We start from the raw sequence: 25,864 nt of genomic DNA on the forward strand, positions 1-25,864 counted from the left end.
TATATTATATTTATTTAGCTTATCGATTTTGCAGTACGCACGTTGCTACTTTATTATTTAATTCATTTTTATTCATTCTATATATATATATATATATATATATATATATATATATATATATATTATTAATTCAATTTATTAATAGAGGCAGAAAGAGATACTAATTATAAGTGAAGAAATATAAATATTAAATTAACGTGGAATCACATAAATTAGACAAATTTAATATTAAAGCGAGACTTTGCGTATATCTATTCCTACCATGACTAGTCGAATAATCGATCTTTCAAAAACGTTTAATCTTTTATAATTGAATCTAGATCATAATCAATTCGATATCGAATGAAATAATAAATGAAACGATTAAATAAGTATACTTATTTATTTATCTATTTATTTTATTACTGTTTCCCTTTCTTTCTTTCTTTTTTCACTTCAATCACAAATTTTTTTTTTAACAAAATGTATATCTACTTTTGATCATAGATCTTCACTATATCTACTATATCTACTATATATTTATATCGAAGTTCTCGTTAATCAAGATTTATACGCAACTGGGAATAATACGATCTCATTGCAGACCATTCGGTCTTGCGACAGTCGAGGAGATACGATCATCTTGATTACCTCGATGGAACGGAAAAGATATAAACCATTCGGTTCTCTTAACGGAAGAAACCATTCTCTATTCGTTCAGAACACGTAGCTAAGGATGATGAGATCGTAGAGAGGGAAAAGCCGATCGAAAGGATCGGTCCACGAATCTCACGCGCTTTAATCAATGTTAACGATCCGTTTATTATTCGAGAGGGTCGAACGTTTCCTTTCTCGATGTTACGCGACGAGGGTGAACGCGACCTTTTCTAACGATTTGCGAGGGTCAGTTATACGCACTTTTGCGGCTCGGAATTGCGTTTGTCTCCCATGTTAAACCATCCCTCGTATTTTCTTTCTTTTTTCTTTTTTCCTTTTTTTTCCTGGTTCTTTTTTTTTTACGTAAAGAATTGACATTTTTTATTTTCGCAATTTATACAAACAACGAAAGACGGCATCGAATTACAAAGTTACGTTCTTCATTTTTTCTCTTTTCCTTTTTTCTGTTTTTTTTTTGTTTTTTTTTTCTTTTTTAATTTTATTCGTTCGATCGATCGTCATGTGTGCAGTTAATCGAGAAATTTTATGGACAAAGGCATATTACATTTTTTTCGTTTCGTAAGTGATATCTATAATCTTTTGTTTAAAAAATGTATGTGTCTATATATATATATATATATATATATATATATATTCTTTTTAATTTTATAGAATATTGTAAAAATAATAAAAAGAAATTCGTTAGGAATAAACGATGAAGATTTTAAAAATTCTCTTTAATATTCTGTAAAATATTCTCTTTAATCGTACTGATCGATTAGCTGGCTACACTCTTTTTTTCTCTCTGACTCTCTTTCTCTTTCTCTCTCTCTCTCTCTCTCTCTCTCTCTCTCTCTCTCTCTAAAGGTGTCTTCTATTATTTCGAAATTGCTTTTTTGTTTCATATTAAACTACCATCCTCCGTATTTTCTTTCTTCTTTATTTTTTCATTTTTGTTCTATAAAAAATTGACATATTTCCGCAATTTATAGAAACAAGGAAAAACGTATTGCATCGAATTAAAAGGATACATTTAGTATCCTGTTTTTTTTTGTTTTTCAATTTTATTCGTTCAATCGATGGTTATGTAAGTAGTTAATCGAGAAACTTTATGAACAAAAGCATGTTAAATTTTTCACATTTAACAAATAGTATTTACGATCTTTTGTTCGAAAAATGTATATATATATATATACATATATATTTTTTTAATTTTATAGAATATCGTAAAAGTGATAAAAAGAAACTCATTAGAAATAAACGATGAAGATTTTAAAAAAGAATTCTCTTTAATCGTTCAGATCGATTTGCTAGATTCTCTCTTTCTCTCTCTCTCTCTCTTTCTCTCTATGTCTCTTTTCCTTTTTCTCTCATTCTCTCTTTCTCTCTCTAACAGTGTCCTCTCTTATTTTAATACGCTTCCCTTTTGAACCTTAACAACGGAATGGAGCCATCCAATTTTCAGCCTTCGCGAATAATCACGCTACCGTTAAATCTGATACCTTCGCTCTGCATTCTTTTGCATCGTATTTCTCTTCTCTCTTCTTTTTTCTCTTCTTTCTCGATACTCGCCTAGTCGATCGAACCTATATATATATATACCTATCTATCTCTCTCTCTATATATATATAGATATATAGATATAGAAATATATTACATTTCGAGAGAGAAAAAGTCATTAACGGTATGAATATGGCAAGTCGTCGATAATAAAGCGTCATAAATTTTAGCATGTATTCAGCTTGGAAGATATTGGAAAATATTGATTAAACACTACGAAGAAAAAGAGAGAAAAAGAGAAAGAAGGAGAGAGAGAGAGAGAGAGAGAGAAAGGATCATAAACAAAGAAAAAAAAGAAAAGAAAAAAGGAAGAAAAAAATACATTTCACCGTTCAACGCGGAAATCTAGCTGACTTTTTTGTCCTCTTTCCCGTACTCTAGTAATATATTCGTTGATTTTATATTTCCAAAGACTCAATTCTTCTCCTGAAAGTTGAAATTTCATTAATGAACGATCTTCTGTTCTAACAATTCATTTTTATAATATAAGAGCATCGTATATACATACATTACGATGAAACATACATATACAAACGTGTGCCTATGCATAAATACCCATATAGACACTGTTATATATATATATATATATATATATATATATATATATATATATTTTCAATGTGTAGAAGTCGTTTTAATTACAATACAATTTCTTTGCGGTAGCCGTCCCTTTGAAATGCTGTTAGGCTTCCACTCGAATACGCGAAGCAATCATGGTCCTCGTTGCAAGCGTTAGTAATCGTTTGCGTGTGCATATATACATGTTTAAATGTGTGAAATGTATGTTGTGTAGGGCCCGGTTTGCCTCGTGCCGCTACGACGTTTTGATCCACGAAGATTAAAGGGGCCCCGCCCTTTTCTTCCCTTCTATACTCGTATACCTACGTACTCGTACCTACGTACAGTATACGACCGCATCATCCTACCCTTTTCCCCTCCCTTCCTATCATTCTACCTCCCTTTCGTTCTTTCCTCTTCACTTTACTAGCGATCGTAACTGACTTTCGTCCTTGAGGACCGAATCGAGCGCTGTCTCACCCTCGTTTCTTCTCAGTCCCTTTTCTCCTTCATCTCCCTCCCACTATCCCACCTCCTCTCACCTCCCTCTAGTTTTCCATCGAATACATCGAACTCTCGAACTTGTCATGTCCTCGTTGCATTCTTCACTAACGTTGCATCTTTCGTTGCCACTCTCCTTCAACGTACGTGTGAATTTTTGAAATATCGTACTTTTTATGTTCCTTATATTATATTTTATTCGGGATTTTATATAAGAATGATAGTAAGTTTTGATATTATTTTTCTCTTTTAGAAGTTTGTAATATTTGTTATTACGTTGTATTATATATGCTTATGTATATTGATTTATTAATCATTTTAAAAAGTGTGTAATGGAGAAGTTATATGTAACGATGTTTGTACTGAGATATTACTTGCATCGAGATGTTTTAATTGCGTTGTTGTTATTTTTAGGTATTTGATAATATTTGAAACTTCGGATACGAAGTGCAATTATATATTTATATAGAAATTATATCGATTGTATATAATATTTTATATATCTAACAATATATATGTGTGTATGCGTATGTGTGTGTGTGTGATTTATGACATTTATTTAAATAAAATAAAACTTAAAAAAGATATATATATATACATATACATAAATATGTGATTGCAAAGTTACACAAGGCTAATTTACATTAGACGTTACATAGAATTAATTTCCATGAGAAAGAATTAAATATTGATCCTACATATTAGATATCTATTTGTCTATTCAAAATCAAATCTAAATCATTACCATATCGTCAAATCTACATTATTACCATATCGCTAATTCGATTCAACTACAAAGTTCATTAACTTGAATCGGCAATACGTAATCTCGTAGGACAATGATTCGGTATATATAAAAGTGATACCTTTGCAATTTCGAATCGGCCATTTTCTTAACATAGATTCTCAAGGGTATCGAAATTCCATAGTAAAGTTCATTTACTATCCAATCTGGACTTGATAAATTCCAGAAAATATACGAGTCATGGCGACGAACGATGGTGGGTGGAGAGAAGGAGGTTTAAGGGGTGGAATGGAATGGAGGGAGGGAGAGAGGAGGAATAAGGGAGGTTTTGAGGGGTGAAGTGGATGCAAGAACTATAATGGATTATCGGCCGAGGGGTGCCGTCATCGGTAATCGAATACCGGTTAGGGTTAAAATCCATCAAGTTTTCCTTCCCTCTGTCGGCCCGTCGAGTTAGCACACTTTTTGCGCTTCGGATATCTTTGAGTACACACGAGTTGTATATCTTAAACCACGAAATATTACATTTGTTATTTTGTTTCTTTTTCTTCGATAAGAATTTTTCTTTCCTTCGATTTTAGAATTGAAAAAGAAAGAGAACTTAACGTACGACAAAATGAATTATTCTCGTACGTTTTATTTTCGGAATAATTTTTCTTTTTTACGTTCGAATTTTTACCTTCTTTTTTTTTTTGTATAAATGTGATTTTATAACTATTCAAAAATATAAAACATTATTCTTATTCTTCGAAGCTATTCTTTCTTCAGAGATCTTCAAAAGCGTAAATCATCATATTCAAAAGTTAATATTCATTAAGTACAAGTAACGTGCTTGGTAATACTATTTGTAATTATACTTCGTAAGTTTTTGAAAATTATATAATTTTCTTATCACTTATAAAAAAAAAAAAGAAAAAGAATAGAAACGAAATAAAATCGAATTACAGATAATTGTAAGAGTATTCAAATACAATATTCCCTAAGTCTCTCATTAATACTATACTTATAATAATAACTTATAAATTTCTACAAATGATATAATTTCCTTTTAAGTCACAAGAAAAGAGAAGAAAGAGAAACCGAGATTAAAATCGAGTTGAGTAGACGATTTTGATAATACTCAAAAATAATTCAATCATCTTTGTTCTCTTTCCTTTTTTTTTTGTTTTTGTTTTTAAAGAATCATAATAAAATTAAAGTAATGTGCGGAGTTTAGATGTGTTTAGAGATCGGAGTAACGAGTATAACGACGAGTAGAATTCATCGATGTTTCATAGACTCGTTCAGAACTCGTCGAGCTAGTAGGAAACGAGAAAGAGAGAGATTGGACGTTTCTCATCCGTCACGATCCGTCGTCGGACATCCAACCAACAGCCAGCCATCTCGTTTCTACGGTAGCGTGTGTGCGCGCGCGCACACTCGCGCCACCATGCTGAACCCCATGTGCACATGCTGCGAACGTAATCGTACACCAGGTGCCGTGTCGACGTCTCTTAACGAAGGACACATCCCCCATCGTCTCGCTGTTCGTCTCATCTCTTTCTCTACATCATTCTATCTCTTTTTTTCTTTCTTTATTTCTCTCTCTCTCTCTCTCTCTCTCTCTCTCTCTCTCTTTCTCTTTCTCTTTTACTTTCATTCTGTCTCTTTCTCTTTCTCTCTTCCGACTTTAAAGAAAGAAAACTGGCCTATGGGGTTGGGGATTTTCTTAACAAGCATCGAACAACCTCGGTGTAAAAGGGACTTTTTTGCTTGTTAGATTGTTTGCTCTTCTCAAGAGTAGAGGAAGGATTCGGGCTTTTGAAAAGAGGGAGAAGGGTTAGCATCCTATCTTTCACTCACACTTTTTCTCTATCTTCTTCTTTTTTATTTACTCGCGTCTACTATTATCTCTCTCTCTCTCTCTCTCTCTCTCTCTCTCTCTCTCTCTCTCTCTCTCTCTCTCTCTCTCTCTCTCTCTCTCTCTCTCTCTCTCTCTCTCTCTCTCTTTCTATCTCTCTTTTTCTTTGCGTTGGCTTGTATTACGCGGCTAACATTACCAGTCTTCCTTCCTATCTTCTTCCTTCCATGGATACGGTTAAACATTTTTTTCGTTTAATTTCATGATCGAGATCAGATCGGTCGGGGTCATTTAGGATCGTGGGATTTAATCTTCTTTTCTATTTTTTTTTTTTTTTTTTTCTAAGAAAACTACTCTGCAGCCTTCTTTCGATGTAAAGGATCTCAATTTAGAAGACCAAAAGTTCTCAGTGGGATATGCTTCTTTTTTTTTGGTTTCCTTTTTTGTTATTCTCGTTTTCTTTTTTTTTTTTTTATCTTTGTTTTTCTAATTCCTTTTCATTAAAACACTCTCATGGTTAATTTTCGCGGCTCTAGCTAGCTCTGATCGTTCGTAACGGGACAGACAAACCTTGGTGCACATCTCGCCCAGCAGACTTCACAAATCCTTTGGCCAAACAAGTGGCGAGGATCTGGCAGGTGCCATTTGCCATTGAAATCCTGCTGCCATTAGAGACGTCCGATCTAAATCCTCCTGGCATTTACGCAACGGATTGTCGTCTTATCCTCTCTTACTCTTTCTCTCTCTCTCTCTCTCTCTCTCTCTCTCTCTCTCTCTCTTTCTCTCTTTCTCTCTTTCTTTCTCCCCTTCTTCCACGCGCGCGCGTGTATACTCTATACATAGATACATATAAACACATAGACTTTCTCTCTCGATAGCACACTTTCGCATTGTCAAATGTTATTCACTACTTCTTCCATCTTTTCCTTCCTTCCGTTTTACGTTTAGCTCTTGTTATTTCACTACACACGTAGAGTGGTAGTACCCCTATATGCACACCAACACCGATCCGGTCCAGTTAACACCAAGCAATGTAGAATTTCTCTTCTGAAGCGTTTCTGCCAACGGCGAAGGTTACCCTGTTAAGATCCACAAAGCAAACACCAGTTGGGAGATAAGAGTGTCCTTTGGGAATCTGCCAAGGATAACACTGGGCTTTAAAAGGTTCCTGACATTTTCGATGACGTTTATATTTCTATCCTTGTTTTTTTCTTTCTTTATTTCTTTTTTCATTCCGTTTTATTTTATTTTTTTTTGTTTTTCTTTTTTTTTTCGCTTCACCGTAACCGTGGTCTCTCAAATCGATTTACATGTTTTTCACGTACGAAAATCTCGTTGAACTTTTTTCGACAAACATCAATACACTCACACAGATATATGTATTTTTATACAACGTACTCTTTGGACGAGTTAAAGAAAGAACAAATTATATATCGATCATCTTTTCTTATTTGCTCTTGGGAAAGCAAGACGATGGGCTGTCATTAAATAAGTATCAATGAAGTACAGTGACAAAGAAACTTGAAGATCGTCGAAGAGGGATGGATCGTCTTTGACGGATTAACTCGTTTATTCGTCTATCCTCTCGTAAAGAGTATTACGTGAACTATAACATATTGTGTAAACTCGCGAATAAGTCGAATAGTTTAATTGAAAGATAACAAAGACGTGCTCGATTGCATAGTTACTCGACTTAGAGAAAAATACAAAATATCGTAAAAAATGATACTAATCTCTCTCTCTCTCTCTCTCTCTCTCTCTCTTTCTCTCTCTTGTAATAAATTTACGTTTACCTATGAGTAAAAAATAGAAAGTGTATATTTTAATCATAAGTAAGTCGCTATTGTAAGTACGATTGAAATTTATTTTATGGCTCGACTGCGTCTAGACTATACATAATGTATTTATCTATATCTATACTTGCACTATAAAAAGAACGTGCATAGATAGACAAGAATTCATTCGTTCGTAAGATCTACCATGAACGTATTAATGGACCATTGCCAAAGAGATTTTTTTATTACTTTTTCTTTTTTTTTTTTTCAATTGGCAAGATACTTACGTATTCAATTAGTTCGTAAATCTTACTTGATGTACTAAAAGGAAATGATATCTATCTTTATTTCTATTTTCTATGTTACAATCTTGGTATTCTTTCTTTGACAAAGACAGTCGTAGAAAGTACGTGAATAGGGAATGAGAGAATAGAATGGAAATGATAAAGCGAATTGGCAAAAAGTATGAATATTTGAAGACTTCTAAGAAAGAGAAGAACCATTTTTGGAGATACAAAAGACAAAAGTACTAGATAAGAGGATTGGTCCATTCGGTCTGTACGAATCTACTTGGAGTATATATTTCAGATCTCGAGATATTCGATCTTTTATTTATTTCTCGTGAACTTTCGAGCTGGTAATATAATATCTTAATAAAGTACTATCAATTTTCGATGTATGATTGATTATTTAATTGAAATTATTGAGACTTTATATATAGAAATTCGATACGTCTGTCCGATGTCGAATATATGTCGAAACTACTTGAACAATTTTTACTGATCTCTCTTTCCCTATCTATCTATCTATCTATCTATTTAAGTATCTATCTCTCCGATGTAAGCACCATTTCAAATTGGTATCGACATGTATCTCGTGCTATCAATATTAAAATTAACTAAGTTTGTTGAAAGTCGAGTTCGTGGACTTGGGATATGACCAGGGTTGGAGGAAGCTTCCGAAGTGTTCCTTTGCTTTTTCAAAGATGATAAGATTTCAAAGTTCAAAGAATTTCGATTGGGGAAAATAAGTTGAATGAGATGAAATTACGAGGACGATACTCGTTTCTGTTTTATAGATATGCATCTTTCGCGCTCCCTAGTTACTTTGTATTCTCTCGTTTCTCGATATTCCACGGTATTGGTATGTATGTGTGTGTGTATATATATATAATACATATATATATATATATATATATATATATATACATATATATATGCACGTAGTTTGCAGAAGAGAGAAGAACATGTAACGTTCGTTCGTTCGTTCGTTCGTTCATTGGTTGGTTGGCTGGTTGGCTGGTTGGTTGGTTGGTTGGTTGGTTGGTTGGTTGGTTGGTTGTGAGTGAGCACACGGCGAGTATGATAAAACGAAGAGCGCGAATACCTTCGTCTAATGAAAGAAAAATAACCAGCTTCCCTGAGAGGCTTACGAGCCTTTTGTACCTGGTTGTTATTCGCGAGGGTTACCGCTCTGCAATACGCATGATCATCTCTCTAATCTACTAATTGCGTGATTTTCCACCGCTGGAAAAACAGGATTAGACGAACCCTGCGAGCCAAACCACTTTCTCTCTCTCTCTCTCTCTCTCTCTCTCTCTCTCTCTCTCTTTCTCTCTCTATCTCTCTATCTCTCTCTCTCTCTCTTTCTGTTATCTCTACGATACACGCTTTTTTCTTTTCCCTCTTTTTTTTTAACCCGAAAAAGGACAGTAAAAACCGTATTCCACTAGTACGTGTATCCAATAGTATTAATAAGTTAGAAAATATTGTTCATCCCTTCGCGTGTTTAGTGTAATAAAAGGGGCGAAAAAATATGAATAAAGAGAGGAAAAGAGAGAAAAAGAGAAAGAGAAAAAAAGAAAAAAAGAAAGAAAGAAAGAAAAGAAAAGAAAAGAAATGAAATGAAATATTACTCGTAGAATAGTCTCGTTGGACAGGTAGGATAGATACCACAAACCTTTTGTCATTGCACTGGACGCTAAGAGATGGACAAGTAGAGATTGGATGATTTTTCTTTTTCTTTTTTCTTTTCTTTTTTTATTATTCGCGGATAGAAAGGAGTTCCTTTTTAAACGACAATGACATCGGTTCGCCTTTTCCTTGCTTTTATCATTACGTCGGCATTCATCTTTTGTTACTATCTTTCTTTCTCTCTCTCTCTTTCTTTCTCTTAGACTCTTTTTGCACACAGTTTCGTCGTCCCTTTTCCCCCCCTTTTTTTTTAAGAATTTTTCACTTCGTCCTCTCCGTTCTGTCCTCATTTTCGTAGATGCGATGATGCAGAAGACTCGAGCGTAGTGCGATGATTATTTGGAGTGATCGAGGCCTCCTCCCATTTCTTGAGTAAAACAAACTCAACCGTAAGAGATTGCTTGGTCCTCCTTCTACCCACCCACCCACCCACTCTTTCTCTCTCTCTCTCTCTCTCTCTCTCTCTCTCTCTTTCTCTTTCTCTTTTTCTTGTTCTCTCTCTCTATTTTTTTTCTCAAGATTCATTCGTTATCCACGAACTTTCTTTTAACGCAGACTCTATCTATTTCTTTGCTCTGCTTGTCCGTTCCTCTCCTTTTATTTTTTGTCTTCTTTTTCTTTATTTTTTTATCACGCGAGTCAGTCAGTAAGTCCATTCATTTTTACGAATCTTTTTCTTTCTTTATTTTTCTTTTTCTTTTTTTTTTTCTCTCTTTCTCTCTTTCCATTCAAAGAGATATACCGACTACTATATTAAAAAGACATTCCCCATAGGTATCCACGTAGACGTGTCTACCCATGTATTTACTTACGATGGTCGATCCTTCTCGATCTCTGCGCGTTGTGTTTGCGCGTCGAAGATTGAATCGTATGCCACCCTCGATGGTAATGTTCGCTCTCGACTCGTAATTCTTTCCTACCTACGTTCCACGTTTCTTCGTTCGGTGAATAATCATCTTTCTTCTTTTGCGAGAATAAAAAGAGAGAGAGAGAGAGAAAGAAAGAAAGAAAGAAAAAAACAATGTGAAAGAGAACGAATTCCTGATGACGATGGTGTCGGACCTTTCTTTGAAGGTTTTCCCATGGGGACGTTTCGAGATGTTGTCCCCCTTTATTCCTTTCTTTCTTTCGATTAAAACAACGCGAAAGTTCGATCATGGTATTTCTTTCAAAGTGCTTTCCAACGAAGAGACACAAAACAAAAAAGAGAGAAAGAGAGAAGAAGAGACTGAGAAAGAGAAAGACAGAGCAAAACTTTACGAACGAAATCGTAATAAAAAGCGTTTCTCGCTTGATATCGTTCGACCAGTCGAAATAATTTCTTTTCTACTCGCTAAAAGATAGTATGTATATGAGAGAAAGAGAGAAAGAGATGCTTTCAATTTCGAAATAAAACGGGATAGAGAATCGACGAAGATTCTCATTCAAGTGTCCAACCGAGCGCTTATAATTTGATTGGCCGAGCAGTGGGGTAAAAAACGTGCTATTGAGACAGGTCAGTCCACTGTGAAAATCGTATATGTCACCCTTACTCATTCTCTCTCTTTCTCTCTTTATCTATCTCTTTCGTTCTTAATATCCCTTCGGGCTAAAAGTGACAAATTCATTTATGATGCATACATATACATATATATGTATATTTAATAGGCATCAAGAGAGTTCGTTTTCTATACCGTTGTTGTGGTTTCTCTTTATCTCGTTACTTGTATTCAAAGTAAACAAACCAACAAACAAACAGTCAAACGAACGAACGAACGAACGAACGAACGAACGAACGAATGAATCTACGATCAAAAAAGGAGTATAAACTATATCCCAAACTTGGCATTCGGATAATGTCAACGTTCGAAGATTTGTTACAAAGTATTTAAACAAAAAAGGAAAAAAAGAAAATAGAGAAAAGAAAGAACAAGAAAATAGAAAGAAAAAAGAGGAAGAAAGAGAATTCATTTCTTTTTGATATCATTAAAAGTGAAAAGTTTAAATGGCCGGAAAGAAAATCGAGAAAATTCATACATATTTCGTCCGGAAATGTTTCCCAGTGGGCTGACGAAAATAGACAAAGTAAATCGCACAGTTAAGAATATTAAATGTCAAAGTTTGCAGAAGGGTCTTTGTATCTTGTTGATGATATCGAGATCAGAGAAGGCATGCTATTGAATTTATTTTGAATATGTGTATGTTCCTCGCTTTTTCGTGTTCATCGTGAAATGAGAGATAGATAGATAGATAGATAGATAGATACATAAATAAATAGAAATAGAGAGAGAAAGAGAAGTCGGTAAGTAGTCAGACTGTCGGAATGAACTTCGTTAGGTGTACCTTTATTTCGTGTTTGTACGCCGAACTTTGTTTTCGCTTGCGTTTACACGGCTAACTGAAGGGGTTTACTACCCTCTGAATTGAGATCACCATCCCTCTTTTACTTTCACTCTCTATTGGTATTCTCTCTCTCTTTCTCTCTCTCTCTCTCTCTCTCTCTCTCTCTCTCTCTGTGTGTGTGCGCGCGTGTATCTCTCTCTTTCCTTCTTTCACCAATCGTTTATTTCTATCGTCTTTCTTTCTCTTTTCTATTTCTTTACCCTCTTGAGAGTGTATTAGACAGACAGACGGAGAAAGAGAGTTAAAGAGGAAAGCGTTTAAACGAACAATTCACGAATTCTCAAGGGTAAGCCAGAAATCTTACAACTAGAATTCCCTTGGATCTCCATTCGGAATTACGAATTGCTTTGCCCATCTTTTAAATTGTTCTTTTTCTTTTCTTGTTGTTGTTTTTTATTTCTTCATTTTGTTTTGTTTTTTTTTGTTTTTGTTTTTTTTTTCTTTTCTTTTAACACGTATCAAAGCTTCAAAGACGGCACGTCGGCCAAAGGGCATCGTTACGCTACTGATCCTCGTCACTCTAGGGAGAGATTAGGGTCAATTAGCGATCAAGTGGTATTACTGACTAGTTCGACATCGATTGAATCTCTCTCTCTCTTTCTCTCTCTCTCTCTCTCTCTCTCTCTCTCTCTCTCTCTCTCTCTCTCTCTCTGTCTCTCTCTGTCTGTCTCTTTCTCTGTTTGTCTCTGTCTCTCTCTCTATCTTTCTCTGTCTCGTTTATGTGTCTTTGTCGCATTAAGATTCTATCGTTGTTCCTGATCACTTTGATGCTTCTATGCGACATTGATTTGACTCTCTGTATGCTTTAGGAATTTTGAATTCGAATGTTATATGACTGAGTGATCAATCGTAAGCAAATACAAGATTCGCAAGGTAATTGAGGATAATGAAGTAAATGATATTGCGAAGTTTGTAATCGATATTAATTTATAGAAAAAAAATATATATATATAAAATAAAAAGAAAAAGTTCGAAAGGATTGATTTGAATACTTCGAATTAGAAGCGAATAGAAAGTGCGATTTTAAATATAATACATTCTAACATAAATAATAATGAGAATTTATCGAGACTAATTTCGAAGGACGATCATTTCATTCGATCAATTTTTTTAAAAGACGCTGTTATAATTTTTATTATTTCGCTTTGAAACACTTGGATTTACGCGAAGAATTGACGAATTAAGATGAATGACAGTCGATGGAACGATATGTTACGATTTATGAACGTTCTTGAACGTCGCGCGATGTGTACTCCAATAATTAAAAATTATATTCGCTCTTTTGCATTCCGAAATGTCAAGAACAAAAGCGAACGAATTGTTTGAATTTTTGATCGAAATTCGAGCTGAAATTTTGAAACGGTGGAACGTTAAAAAAAAAAAAAAAGAAACGAAAAAAGGAAAAAAGAAAAAAGAGAGGAAAAAAGAAATCGAAAAAAGAAGAACGCGAAAGTATACGCAGGATATTAAAAAAAAAAAAAAAAAAAAAGAAGTAACAATAAAATAAAATAAAATAAAATAAAATAAAATAAAAGTGAAAGAACGAATTGTGCGAAATGTTTGAAACGATTTAAAAAAGTTTTTTTGGAGGCAAGGAATTAACAAAATTTTTTTTTCCCCCCTTTATAAAAAATTTCTGACTGTAGAACATAAAATGTTTTTGTATACTACCGCTATTCTTTCGTATTAATATTACGTGTAAGTACACATAGGTATACTTTAAGCGAGCTGATATATAAAACCACCGTCGGTAGCACGCCGTTGTAGTCTTCATTACCGAGGATGATATATAACCATAGCCCCGGAGGCTATGCTTTCGATCCTTCGTGAGGAAGTTATAGCTTTATACTCGACGTTACACGATGATTTAAGATCATCATCTCGACTAAAGCTTCGTGACTCTTGATGTATAAAAAAAGAAAAGAAAAAAAAAAAAAAATAATAAACTATGGACGAAAAACTATCAATATCTCGTTATTTTCGCAAAATATGTTATAAAGAAAAAATATATCGTCGATGTAAAGGAAACTGTATTAAATCTATATTAAATCGATAATATCAATCGAAAGATAATAATAATAATAATAATAACAATAGTAATAGAAGATAGAAAACAATATTTTATTTATATAAGAATATATTATTAATAAAAGAAAAAAGTTATTAATAGAAAAAAAGATTTTATTCCGAATTTATTTATATCATTGAAACAACAAATTTGATCGAGTTTCATTAGATTCTTCAAAAGCTATTATTAAGTAATTCATTAAAAATATAAAAATCGAGTATTAAAGTCGGAGAAGTTTAAATCCTGAGCACCTTTAGGACAGCCCCAGCGCGAACATTCTTTAAGGGGTACCATCATTCGGCAACGCTTTAGTTCGAAACCCTTGGAGAAGGGCAGAGTGCTTTGCTTTATCCCTGAAAGGAAGAAGGATAGAAAGATAGAAAGAGATAAAAACGACACGCCCCCTTGGTGTCAGATTTTATTTATCGCGAACGCTGGCTTTTTGTTTCACGCTAAATACTCGACCGTTTAAGAATAAGACGTTCCCCGATTTATGACCCCCTGAGACTTACTCTCTGAGAGTTCTTCTTCTTTTTCTCTTTCTTCTTCTTCTTCTTCTTCTTCTTCTGTTCTCGTGAATCGTACTTTCGACTTCTTCTTCTTCCTCTTTCTCCTCCTCCTCCTCCTCCTCCTCTTTCTTTCTCTTCGTATTTCCTATATACAGATCAACTCTTGGCAAAGAATCTTATGCATACCTTAGTACACTTTATCTTTTGTCTTTCAACGAACTTAAATTCAAAACCGAAACTTTGCATTTTCTTTCTTCCATCTCTTCTTTATATATATATATATATATATATATATATATATATAAAATATAAATTGTTCTTTCATCTAACGACAACCGTGTTCACCTTATTCTTTTCAGATAAACGTGGAAGCAGTAACTTCAACGGATTACGACTCTTCGAACCTCAGTAGAGACTTCAATCAGGTTGGCTTCAACACTTACAACTATTCCCAGTTCGAGGAGAAGTACAAGCCACGGCAGATCTTTAAATACGGAGACGAGTATCTCGAGTACGGGCGCAATTCCGTCCGGCTCGATTCAAACGCTGAGAGATCAACGGCAAGATTAACTGGGAGATATCAACAGGACGGGTTGACTAAGTTCGAGCAAAGATATTCGAGGAGTCATTCGCAGCCTGAGAGACAGCAGTATGCTTATCACGAAACGCGATCCAAGTCACAGGACTCGCGAGAGTTGACATTCTATCATATCGATCCACCACCGAAATTGGAGAATCCTCAGCCACAGCAACAGCAACAACAACAACAATCGCAGCAGCAACAACCACCGCAACAACAACAACAACAACAGCAGCAGCAACAGCAACAACAGCCAAATAAATCTCATCGATCTAACACTGACAAATCAACTGCTTCGAATAAAAAAGAATTAACTTTCTACAAGATCGACGGACCTAGCGCAAACTCAGCTTCTACGCAAGACAAGTGTAAAGATAAATCTGATAAAAAAGATAGAAATCAAGAGAAGTTACAGAGTTCGAAACACGTTAAACAAAATCATCATCATCATCAGGAACAGAAGAACAATCCAACAATACCACCGAATTATCAATTGAACAGATCCCAATCGGATTTGACCGAATGCCAATTACCGGATTACTATAGGCATCAGAATAATCCTTACATCGATCCACCTAAGTATCGTCAATACGATAGACCTCCGAAGTATCAAGAAACACCACCAAAATCAGAACCACCCCCAAAGTATCATGCCGAGCCACCGAAATATTCTGAAATTGTTAGACGTCAGGATGACTCGAAAAGAACACAGGTGAGTTTACACACACACATACACACGTATTTGTTTATCGTGAATCGTATACAAAACGAGAAAGAGGTATTCTATTATTATATCCGTTTTCTCATTGGTCGAACACTGACCTACGTGAATGTTAGAAAAAGTTCTTGGACGAATAAAAAAGTGTCTGTCGGCTGTTCGAAACCGGTGTGTCTAGAAAAATACAAGCAGCAGGTGGCTTCTTCGTACGTCCATTTACTACACTCATTCCTCTTTCCCGTTCACATTGAAATAGTTCCTTCTGTTATGGGAAGTTTCGATCGATCGAAAAAACGAAAAATCAAAGGGGACAAAAAAAAAAAGGAAAACATTTATAATGGTTTCTCTATAGTGAACGTTTCAACAAAATTAGAACATTGTTTTCACTTCGTTTAAATTATTTCCTTTTCACAGTTTCACAGCGTCCATGTTCATATACCGTATTGAAACGAATACAATCGATCGCTTAATGAAATTCTTGGAGAGAAAAATGATGACGTTGTCGTTATTATTAAAAGTTAATGTTAAAATGGAAATAACGACAAAATTATACTCCCGTGATTATTTCGAAGAAATTTACTGATAAATATGTTGCACTGAAAATTAATTGAATCATTAAACATCGTTATGTCGTGATTCTATAGAAATATTTTTTCTTTGCTTAATATTGCCATTACTCGCATTATAATTTACGTAGTTAAAAAAAAAAATAAATAAATAGCAAAAACAAGAAACAAAATTACCAAGAAGAATTAACGAATCAACAATTACGCCGGTCGACGTAATTTTTCTTTCCTTCCTCGCATTCTCCATTCATATACTTTATACAAGTAGTCTAGCCAGATCCAACACGTGGTTGGTTGGTTTGTTTCTGACCCATTCATTCACGAATCTCGAGAACTAAGCTGTGTAAGAAGAGTTAGGAGCACATTCTTCTATGCAACGGATTAATACATTTCCTTGTCACTTGCAGCAGGAGGAGAGGACGACAAGACGTCAGGGTGCAGGATTAGGAGGAGCAGGAGGAGGAATAGGAGGAACAACGTTAGGAGGGGGAGCAGGGGGAGGGTGTAGTGGTGTAGGTGTAAGTGTAGGTGTATGTTTAGGAGGAGGAGGAGGAGGAAGTGGAGGAGGAAATGGAGGAGGAGGAGGAGGAGGAGGTGGAGGAGGATGCAGCACAGGGAGCACGAGCTGTAGCAGCTTATGTTGTAGTAGCGGCTGTGGTGTCGTAGGAGGGGGAGGCGGAGGGAGGGGAGGCTCTACTCATGGCGCCGAGACGCCCTCTAATCTAGCCAGTATCACGCCGACCGCGCGAGAAGCAATACGCTTGCCGTCGGCCCGTAGTCAACGTTTCCAGCACAAGACGTGCGACGTGTTGCTGTTACGTTGTCCAAATAATAACAACAACAATAACAACAATAACAACAACAACAACAACAACAGTAGCAGCAGCAACAACAGTTGCAACAAACAGGAGGATATTTATTGCGACAGCAGCGACGATTCGGAACTTTTGTTGACGCCAAAGTGTCACGTTGAGCAATCAAAGGCTAGTCACCATTATCACAGTCATCACAGTCATCATAATCATCATCATCATCATCATCATCATAATCATAATCATCATAATTATCATCAACCGGCACAACAACAGCACCAACAACAACAACAAATTAGATCGGGTTGTAGTGGCAGTGGTGTCATTTTGAACAGTGGTGCTCCATGTGCAGGTGGTTGTTGTAGTAATAATAGTAGTAGTAGTAGTAGTAGTAGTAGTATTAATAGTAGTAACAACGGTGTTTGCGTTGCTGTGACAAGTAATAATGGTTTCGGTGGTACACCCTCCCCATGTTGCGAACTGACCAGTACCAGCGATAAATATAAGAGTGCCGTGGAGTCCTTGCTGAAGGCCAACGAAGCGGCGCAAGGCCGTCCCGTTGATAGATCCATGCTGAAGATCGAGAAGCCACAGTCTTCGTCCAAGGTGGTTGCTTTGCACGGTGTCGAAGGGACTGGCAAGTCGATGGACAGGATGAAATCCTCGCAGGACGTCGTAGGTTATGTTGGTAAGCACGAGCCGGTAAAATCCAAGGGGAATCACGATTCTACTCATGGATTCAAGGTCGAGAATCTCAAGTATTACGGCGAGTTGAAGGGCTATGATTTTAAATCTTACGGTACGATCGACAAGGCAATCGTTACCGCTCACGAGAAGTCACATTTGCATGGTGCACCACAGGAGAAGGTTTCTCATGAGAAATGTCACGCGAAATTGTCGTCAGGTTCGACGTCCTCGGCATCGTCACCGGCGATCCAAGCATACCTGAAGGTACCGAACGTCGTCGATCGTCAAGCAGAGAAGAGTCCCTACGGGGAGCACTATTATCATAGATCGTCACACTCCAAGCCGCAGAATGCGTATCAGGTTTATCAGGAGACGAAGTATTCTTACAACGTTAGTGGGGTGCCTGGAACACCGGCACAGGCCAGCGCAGCCGCAGCGTTCTTTGCAAGGTCAGTCTTATTATCGTTCTTAATTTTTCTTTTTCTTTCTTTCTTTTTTTTTTTTAATTAATTAATTAATTTATTTATTTATTTATTTATTCTTATACTCGTAGATATTCTTGTATTTATATGTATATATTTTAAACATCATCTAAATTTATTGTTTACATTTTTACATATGTCCGAATTACATTTTTACATTCGATCCCTTTAAAAATGATCTTTGTTACATTCAAATAGACAACTGTTGTATTATACATTATCGTATTATATCGTGTACAAAGCTTGCATCACAGAAAATTTTTATATATGAACTTATATTTAACGTAATTAATATAATTACAATGCTTATCGTTATATCGTTAATATCTATCTTATCAGAAAAAACAAAGAGGATATTAATTTAGATACAATTCGTCGTTTCGATGTCTTCCGGGAAAATTTGAGGATAACGTATAAAGGAGAAGAGAAAAAAGAGGGAAAAAGAAAACGAACATTGCCGTATAATCTTATAAAACTTCAAATGAAATCTTTCTCTTTCATAAAAGGGTTTGACGCGTGTGTATGAAAGAGAGTAGAAAGGTGAAAAGTCTTGCGTTAATTCTCACACGAAAGCTGTGGTGACAGCATCTTTCTTTTTTTTTTCTCTTTTTTTTTTTGTTTGAATCCTCACTTATATCTTTCTTTCTCGCGGAAGAGCCTTAGATCCTCTTCTTAGTATATATTTTAATGAAAAGATTTAGCGAACTGGTTCTCTCTCTCTCTCTCTCTCTCTCTCTATCTCTCTCTCTCTCTCTCTCTCTCTCTCTATCTCGCTGAAAAATGTTCAAAAGGTATCAGAGCCCTCCTTGGCTGGAGCTTACGCGAGTTACCTACGTTATGTCTGAAGCTTTGATCTAAGGTACACATTTTGACGAGAACGGCGTTACTCTCGCGTGAGCGTAAATCGCATGTGGTTTAACGCGCGAATATTAGGGGAGGAAGAGCGAAGAGAAAGCTCTTTTCAGGATTGGTTCGCTTTGCCTTGTATAAAGCCTTAGAATCTTTTTCGTTTTAACTTTAGAACGCCTTAGAACTCGTCTCTTTAATAATCCTACTCTATTATATATTTCTCAAAGCTATATAACCAGACGGTGCACCTCCTCTCGTTCTATTACCTCGAAATACAGATCCACACTCCCACCCCCTACCTGTTCACCCTTATCCTCATCCTTATCCTCATCCATACCCTTTTTTCTCTTCTCTTATCGCTTACTCCTTATAAAGGAATACGCGAATTTCACGTGTGACGATCTACGTGAAATCGATCGAAAATCATTCCAATAGATTTTTTGTAATGAATACATTGTTGTCTATAAAAATATGATATATGCGTAGAAGTTTGTTCGATTGATTCATTAATAAGTTATATAGGAAAGAATGATAATTATAATAAAGTGACATATCTTGATAAAATAAATTAAATTTAATTAAATGAATAATTAGAGACAATTGCAATATATAAAATACTAATATATAAAGTATTTTTATTTAATAATATAAATTTATATATATATATATATACAATATAATTAAATTGAAAGAAAATTAATAATGAAATAAAATAAATTAATCGACTTAATCTAATGAAATTATTAATTATCGATTAATTTTACGTAAAATATGAACAATTCTTAAGTTTATCTTAGGACTTATTCTTACGTATAAAAAAAATATATATTTACATATGTATTTATATTTGTGTACATATATATATATATATATATATATATATATATATATATATCTTTTTAATCGTAGGATCATTCCCTTATTTAAATTCTTTCAATCAAAGAAATTACAAATATCTTTTATTCCCATATTTATTTTTATCGTCATCATCATCATCATCATCATAATCATCATTATCATCATCATTATTATCATAATTATCATTATTTATTTTAATAGAATCATCCTTTTCAAAAACACGCAGTCTAACTATCCTACGATATAATCCTTCGTATTTGAAAGGACGTAGGAAGTAGATACATTGTGTTCCGGGATGGTAGAAAAGAGGTAAAAGGACAACACGAGACACATCTTTGCTCACGTAGCATATGTTGTCCGGACGTATGGCGACATATGATCGTCTTTAAACAGTCGTGCCTCGGAGTCGAAACGATTTCAATGGTCTCGTGATGGTGGGACGGTGGCGCCTCTCGATCGTGGCTCTTATACGAGACTTCTCGCGACCTTTCCTTTCTTTCTTTCTTTCTTTCCTTCTTTCTTTCTCTTTTTATTTCTATTTTTCTTTCTTTCTTTCTTTCTTTCATTCGCTCCTTCGGGATTCTTCTTTTGAATCGACGACGTACGTTCACCGTCCGTCCGTATGTCCGTCCATCCGTTCGTCCTCTTCGTCTTTTTCGTAGGAAGTAGTACTTGTGCGACAAGAATTGAAATTAATCGTGACTCGACGACCCCGACTAAACGCTAGACGTACACCATCTCTTTCTCTCTTTATCTTTTTATCTATCTATCTATCTCTCTCTCTTTCTCTTTCATTCTATTCTATTCAATTCTATTCCCTTCCCGTCTCTCTTTGTATAACTACTGGTTTCACGCACGCATCGAAGAAATATTCCCAGTGAGAGTATCCGATAGAACGCGAACAATACCAAGGTGTTACGTTAAAAGGCTACGTTTGAATATCTTTGACATTAATTTGTCGTTTAACGTTAGATTATATAGAGGCATTGATTGCGTACTTACGTCGTTTTTTTTTTTTTATCGGTATAGAAATCGGCGTTTTGTTGATGAATGAAATTGTGAAATGTTATTGGTTCCTTTATGAGATTGATTCGTGTCGTCGTCGTCATTAATCAAGGTCGATATATGTAAATTGGTAAAAAAAAAAAAGAATCATTTTCTTTTTATTTTTTCCTCTTCTCTCTCTTCTTTTTTTAGTTGTGATTTTTGTTATTTTACGCACGAAGCGACGAAATCCGTCAATCTCTATGTTTTAATACATCCAATCTTCTTTTTTAGACAGTCGAACGTTGAGAGGAAATTTTAAAATGTTATTTTCATGGGGTTATGACGCGTTTATTTCATACATATGTACAAGTACTATTCTCTCGTGTTATATACAGATACACATATGTTTTTAAATTATTGTCATTTCTTTTCTTTCTTTCTCCTTTGTCATTTTTTATTTTTTTATTCTTTTATTTATTTATTTTTTTTTATTTTTTTAATATGAATGTAAAAAAAAAGGATACGTCGGGTAAGTTTTCGACGTTTAAAAAGGAAAGAAAAAAAATGTAATTCGTCAGTTCCAACGTACGTTCGAAAGCAACCAGAAAGGATGTAGTTTGTAATATATCTCGATGGAAATCGGTAATTGGATTAGCTTCGCTATCCGTCTATCATTTTCTTTCTTCATATTAAAAATTCTCATCTCCTGCTGTGCGGTGCTTCCCGTTTCTCAAATTTTTTTTTCCCCTCGAGATCGGCTCATCTTTTTCAGACTTACTTTCTGAAAGTTTCCAATACTTTTAGTTAACTCGTTCGCTCTATTTCTTATGAAATATTCTAAAAGTTTAATGAAAAGTTTTATAAATGAAAAAAGAAAAAGGAAGAAGAAAAGAAAAAAGAAAAAAAAGAAAGGAAACAAAATACGTGATTAATAAAAAGAATCGATTTCTTTTTATCTTCTATAATACACACACACACACACACACACACACACACACACGCACGCACGCACGCACGCACGCACATAGTTGCTATATTAAATATTTTTATATGAAAAAAATGAATAATAGAAACTATAAAGAATCATTTGAAGTATAATTTTATATAGAAGATGTATAAAATATACATTTACATAGATACATATATATATATATATATATTTATATATGTAAAATATATTACATATGTATATATATATATATATATATATATAAAGATAAAAATCGAACGATGAGATCAAATTATAGCGAGAAAGTAACGATTAGTAGACGATGTTATAGAGACCCTACGAATATATCCTGTAGGTCAGCAAGGGTTTGAACTCCATTCGTTCAACAGGTAGCGTTCTCGAAGTTGGTAGGTCGGCAGCACGCTCTCGGGTAGTACGAACGACCCAGCCCTCTCCATTATATTCATATCATGTAAATGCGCCCTACCGTTCCCGACCGCCTCCGATTTTCCACCCCCTGCGTCTCCCCTTTAGAAACGATAGCGAGAAGAAGAGAATCTAGAAGAGAATAAGAGAAACGAAAGGAAAAGACGAGCAAAGAGAGAGATAGAGACAGAAACAGAGACAGAGACAAAGACAGAACTGAGATATAGACAATGAGAGAGAAAGAGAGAGAGAGAGAAAGGGAAAGAAAGAGATAGGTAGAAAGAGAAAAAGGAAAAGGAGAGGAAGACCGACCTACACGTTTTCCACTTTACATTTATTCTAATGGTATAAATGGTCGGTCAGTCGGTTGGTTGGTTTGTTGATTGGTTGGTTGGTTGGTTGATGATGTCTCGAGACACGCAAACAGAAAGATTTCATGCGTACTTATCGTTTTCGCAGTTGAAAGATGATCATTCGTCGATAATGATATTTCCCAGACGAATCATACATATCCGCTCGTTAAAATTTTTTCTACGTACTCACTTTTCTCCATCCGTCGTCCTTCCTTTTTGTTTTTTCTCTACCTCTTTTCTTTCCTTTCCTTTCCTTTTCTTTTCTTTTCTATTCTTTTCTTTTCACGAACATCGTTCAATGGCACGATGAACGTGCAGGTGCGTGGAAAAGGAGTTGCCCGTGCGTAGGTGTCTCGCACGTAGGTCCTTTTTTTCCTTTTCTTTTTCTTCTCTTTTTTTCTTTTTTTTTTTCTCTTTTCTTTTTTCTCTCCCCCTCTCATACGACGCTATTAAACCTTAACGCATCGACTATTAACTCAAGCGACGTCCGTTCGTCATTGTAATACCTACCTCTCGTGTCACACGCGGAGGCGTGCCTGCTATGAGAATATCCGAAATCACGTTGAAAGCATTTATCGAGCTTTCATTCTTTGCTTTTTCTTCTTTTTCCTTATTTTTTTTTTTTTTCTTTCTTTCTTCTTCACTTTTCTCTTATCTTTTTCTTTGCTCGCTTCTTTCGCTTTCTTTCGCTCTCACCGCGCGTGTGATTTATGAAAAAATAAGAAAATGAAAAGAGATAAGGAATACTTATTTGAAGAGACAAAATAAATGTCTGGGGGGAGGGGAGGAATAATCGTGTAACATAAATTTTGTCTTTCAATTTTTTCTTTCTTTCTTCGTTTTCTCTCTCTCTCTCTCTCTCTCTCTCTCTCTCTCTCTCTCTCTCTTTTTTTCTTTTTCTTTTCTCCTCTGCTTTTTATTTTTTGCGTCAAAAAATAAATGGAAAAACATTTTATTCGTACGATATATTGGAACGATACACGAGTACATTTTTAACGAAACGTCATTAAAAATTACTCTCTCAAAGCTGAACAACGTATCAGAACGAATTCAATGTAATATATCGAAACGTTGCTTTCACATCGTACTTTTCGAATTTTATGTACTTCATCGTTATGACATATGTAACTTTTTTTTTTCTATTTTCTTCGTGAAATTTTTTGACCGGTAATCACAGCGATCATTCGTCGAACGTAACGATTCATAAACAAAATGAAATGATTGAAAGCCCTTTTTCAATATTATTCACGATTTGTAAAACATCATTTTAATTGACTCATATGTATTACACGCACTATATATATATATATATATATATATATATATATATATATATACACATAACATAGTATAATATATATAGGAAGCAAATGTATTGAATATATTCATGTTCCGACGGATATTCTTCTTTCTTTCTTCTTTTTCTTTTTTTTTTTCTCGATCGAGATCCTCGATATCGGCAATTAGAAGAGAAATGCGAGCATTAAGCCGATCGATCCGCGGAATCTTAACGAGTTTCGCGCGCGATTATTAAAAGTCGATAGTCGTAGGTCGAAGACGACGACGTGCGAGAAGGAGGAGTGGAGATTTGTAATTATCTTGCTGGACGTGTATCGAGTACGCGAGGCAATGCACAAGCAATTATGTCGTACTTTGCTCTTGGTATTATTACTATTCAATTTGATATAGGTAACGATGATGTTTTATTCTCTCTCTCTCCCTCTCTCTCTCTCTCTCTCTCTCTCTTTCTGTGTCTTTCTCTCTTTCTTTCTGTAGAATCTCGATAGTGAAGATCATTTTTTTACTTGCATGCCACCAATTAACGTGAAGCATCCTAAATAACTATGATTAACCGGTTAACGCGGCATATTGCGGAAATTGAAATCGCACCTTTAGATTAACGTCAGAAAAGAAAGAGAGAGAAAGAGAGAAAATAAAAGGATTCAAGCTCGATCTTGATCGATCTTTGAAAGAATGATTACCGTTCGTTATCTCTCTCCTTCTCTTTCTCTCTCTCTCTCTCTCTCTCTCTTTTTCTCTCTTTTCTTTTTTCTTTTCTTCTTCCTCCAGACTACAAGATTCCTTTGAAATCGATCTCTCCGTTCGATGTTAATTATCGATTACTCGGATTAATCAAAGAGTGGAACGAATCAACTTACGTGTACGTTTCTTCTTTTATTCTATGTTTCTTCTTTTTTATAATTTCTTTTTCCTACTACAAAGTAGGGTTTCAAGATAACAAGATAACCAGGTTTCTTTTTCTTCTCTTTCTTCTTCTTTTTTTCTGTCTTTTCTTTCTTCTTACTTCTTTTTCGTTTTCGTTTTCGTTTTCGTTTTTCCTTCCTACTCGTTTCGAAAAAGAAGTTGAAGAAGAAGAAAGAAAAGATATCAAAAATCTTTTCTTTCCGGCATCACTCGGTGGAGAACTATTTGGAAAATCCGATGGCAATTAAATAGCAAACAAGTAAAAAAAGGATTTAAAAGGCTCAGCCAGGATCAGTGTCGCTTACGATTTTCTTATCTTTTCGAACGAACCGGAAGGACTTGTCTCTACTATATACACACATACACACTCTCTCTCTCTCTCTCTCTCTCTCTCTCTCTCTCTCTCTCTCTCTCTCATTCTTTCTCTCTATTTATCGAGAGGAATATCAGCTTGGTCCAGCGTATGTCATTAGTTATCCTGCATTATAGTCGTGGAACGATTCGAATCAATTTGGAGGTTCGTAACCCCTAAATCCATGGGGGGTCTATGACTGTGTCATATATCACACTGGACGCTAGCCGAAAAGCGGAGGGCACACATGCACATAATAGGGTGAAAGGAGAAAGAGAAGGAGAGAAATTTTATCAGAAATAAAAGGAAGAGTGAAAGAGAAAGAGAAAGAGAAAGAGAGATAGAAAGAAAAAAAGAAAGAAAGAAAGAAAGAAAGAAAGAAAGAAAGAAAATAATTTCTACCGTAACACCGAGATTGCGATCGTTAAGGCCTCGTAAAAAGATCAGAAGAGATCGCAAATGTTTCTTTCGTTCTTTTGTCCCTTTTTTTTTT

The 25,864-nt window shown here is 35.1% G+C and overlaps 2 protein-coding genes across 4 annotated transcripts in view; both read left to right on the forward strand.

The window, feature by feature from the left end:
* Positions 1-17,522, forward strand: part of LOC122628570 (mushroom body large-type Kenyon cell-specific protein 1-like) — an 83,910-nt gene extending 66,388 nt beyond the window's left edge. Inside the window, exons 3-5 of the mRNA XM_043810980.1 lie at positions 14,907-15,839; positions 16,819-16,969; positions 17,500-17,522. Coding sequence (XP_043666915.1) covers positions 14,907-15,839; positions 16,819-16,969; positions 17,500-17,522 — 1,107 coding nt within the window. The remainder of the gene's footprint in view (positions 1-14,906; positions 15,840-16,818; positions 16,970-17,499) is intronic.
* The window catches only part of LOC122628980 (kinesin-like protein CG14535), a 255,776-nt gene continuing 246,893 nt past the window's right edge, over positions 16,982-25,864 (forward strand). For 2 of the 3 annotated variants that reach the window (XR_006327163.1, XM_043811929.1), the window contains exon 1: positions 16,982-18,359. Coding sequence is in view for 2 of the 3 variants with exons in the window: in XM_043811929.1 (XP_043667864.1) it covers positions 17,794-18,359 (566 nt within the window). In the remaining variant the exon portion in view is untranslated. The remainder of the gene's footprint in view (positions 18,360-25,864) is intronic. The other variant, XM_043811930.1, reaches the window with a different exon arrangement.

The sequence above is a fragment of the Vespula pensylvanica genome, chromosome 4 (assembly GCF_014466175.1).
Source record: "Vespula pensylvanica isolate Volc-1 chromosome 4, ASM1446617v1, whole genome shotgun sequence".
In the NCBI taxonomy this organism is placed as follows: Eukaryota; Metazoa; Arthropoda; class Insecta; order Hymenoptera; family Vespidae; genus Vespula; species Vespula pensylvanica.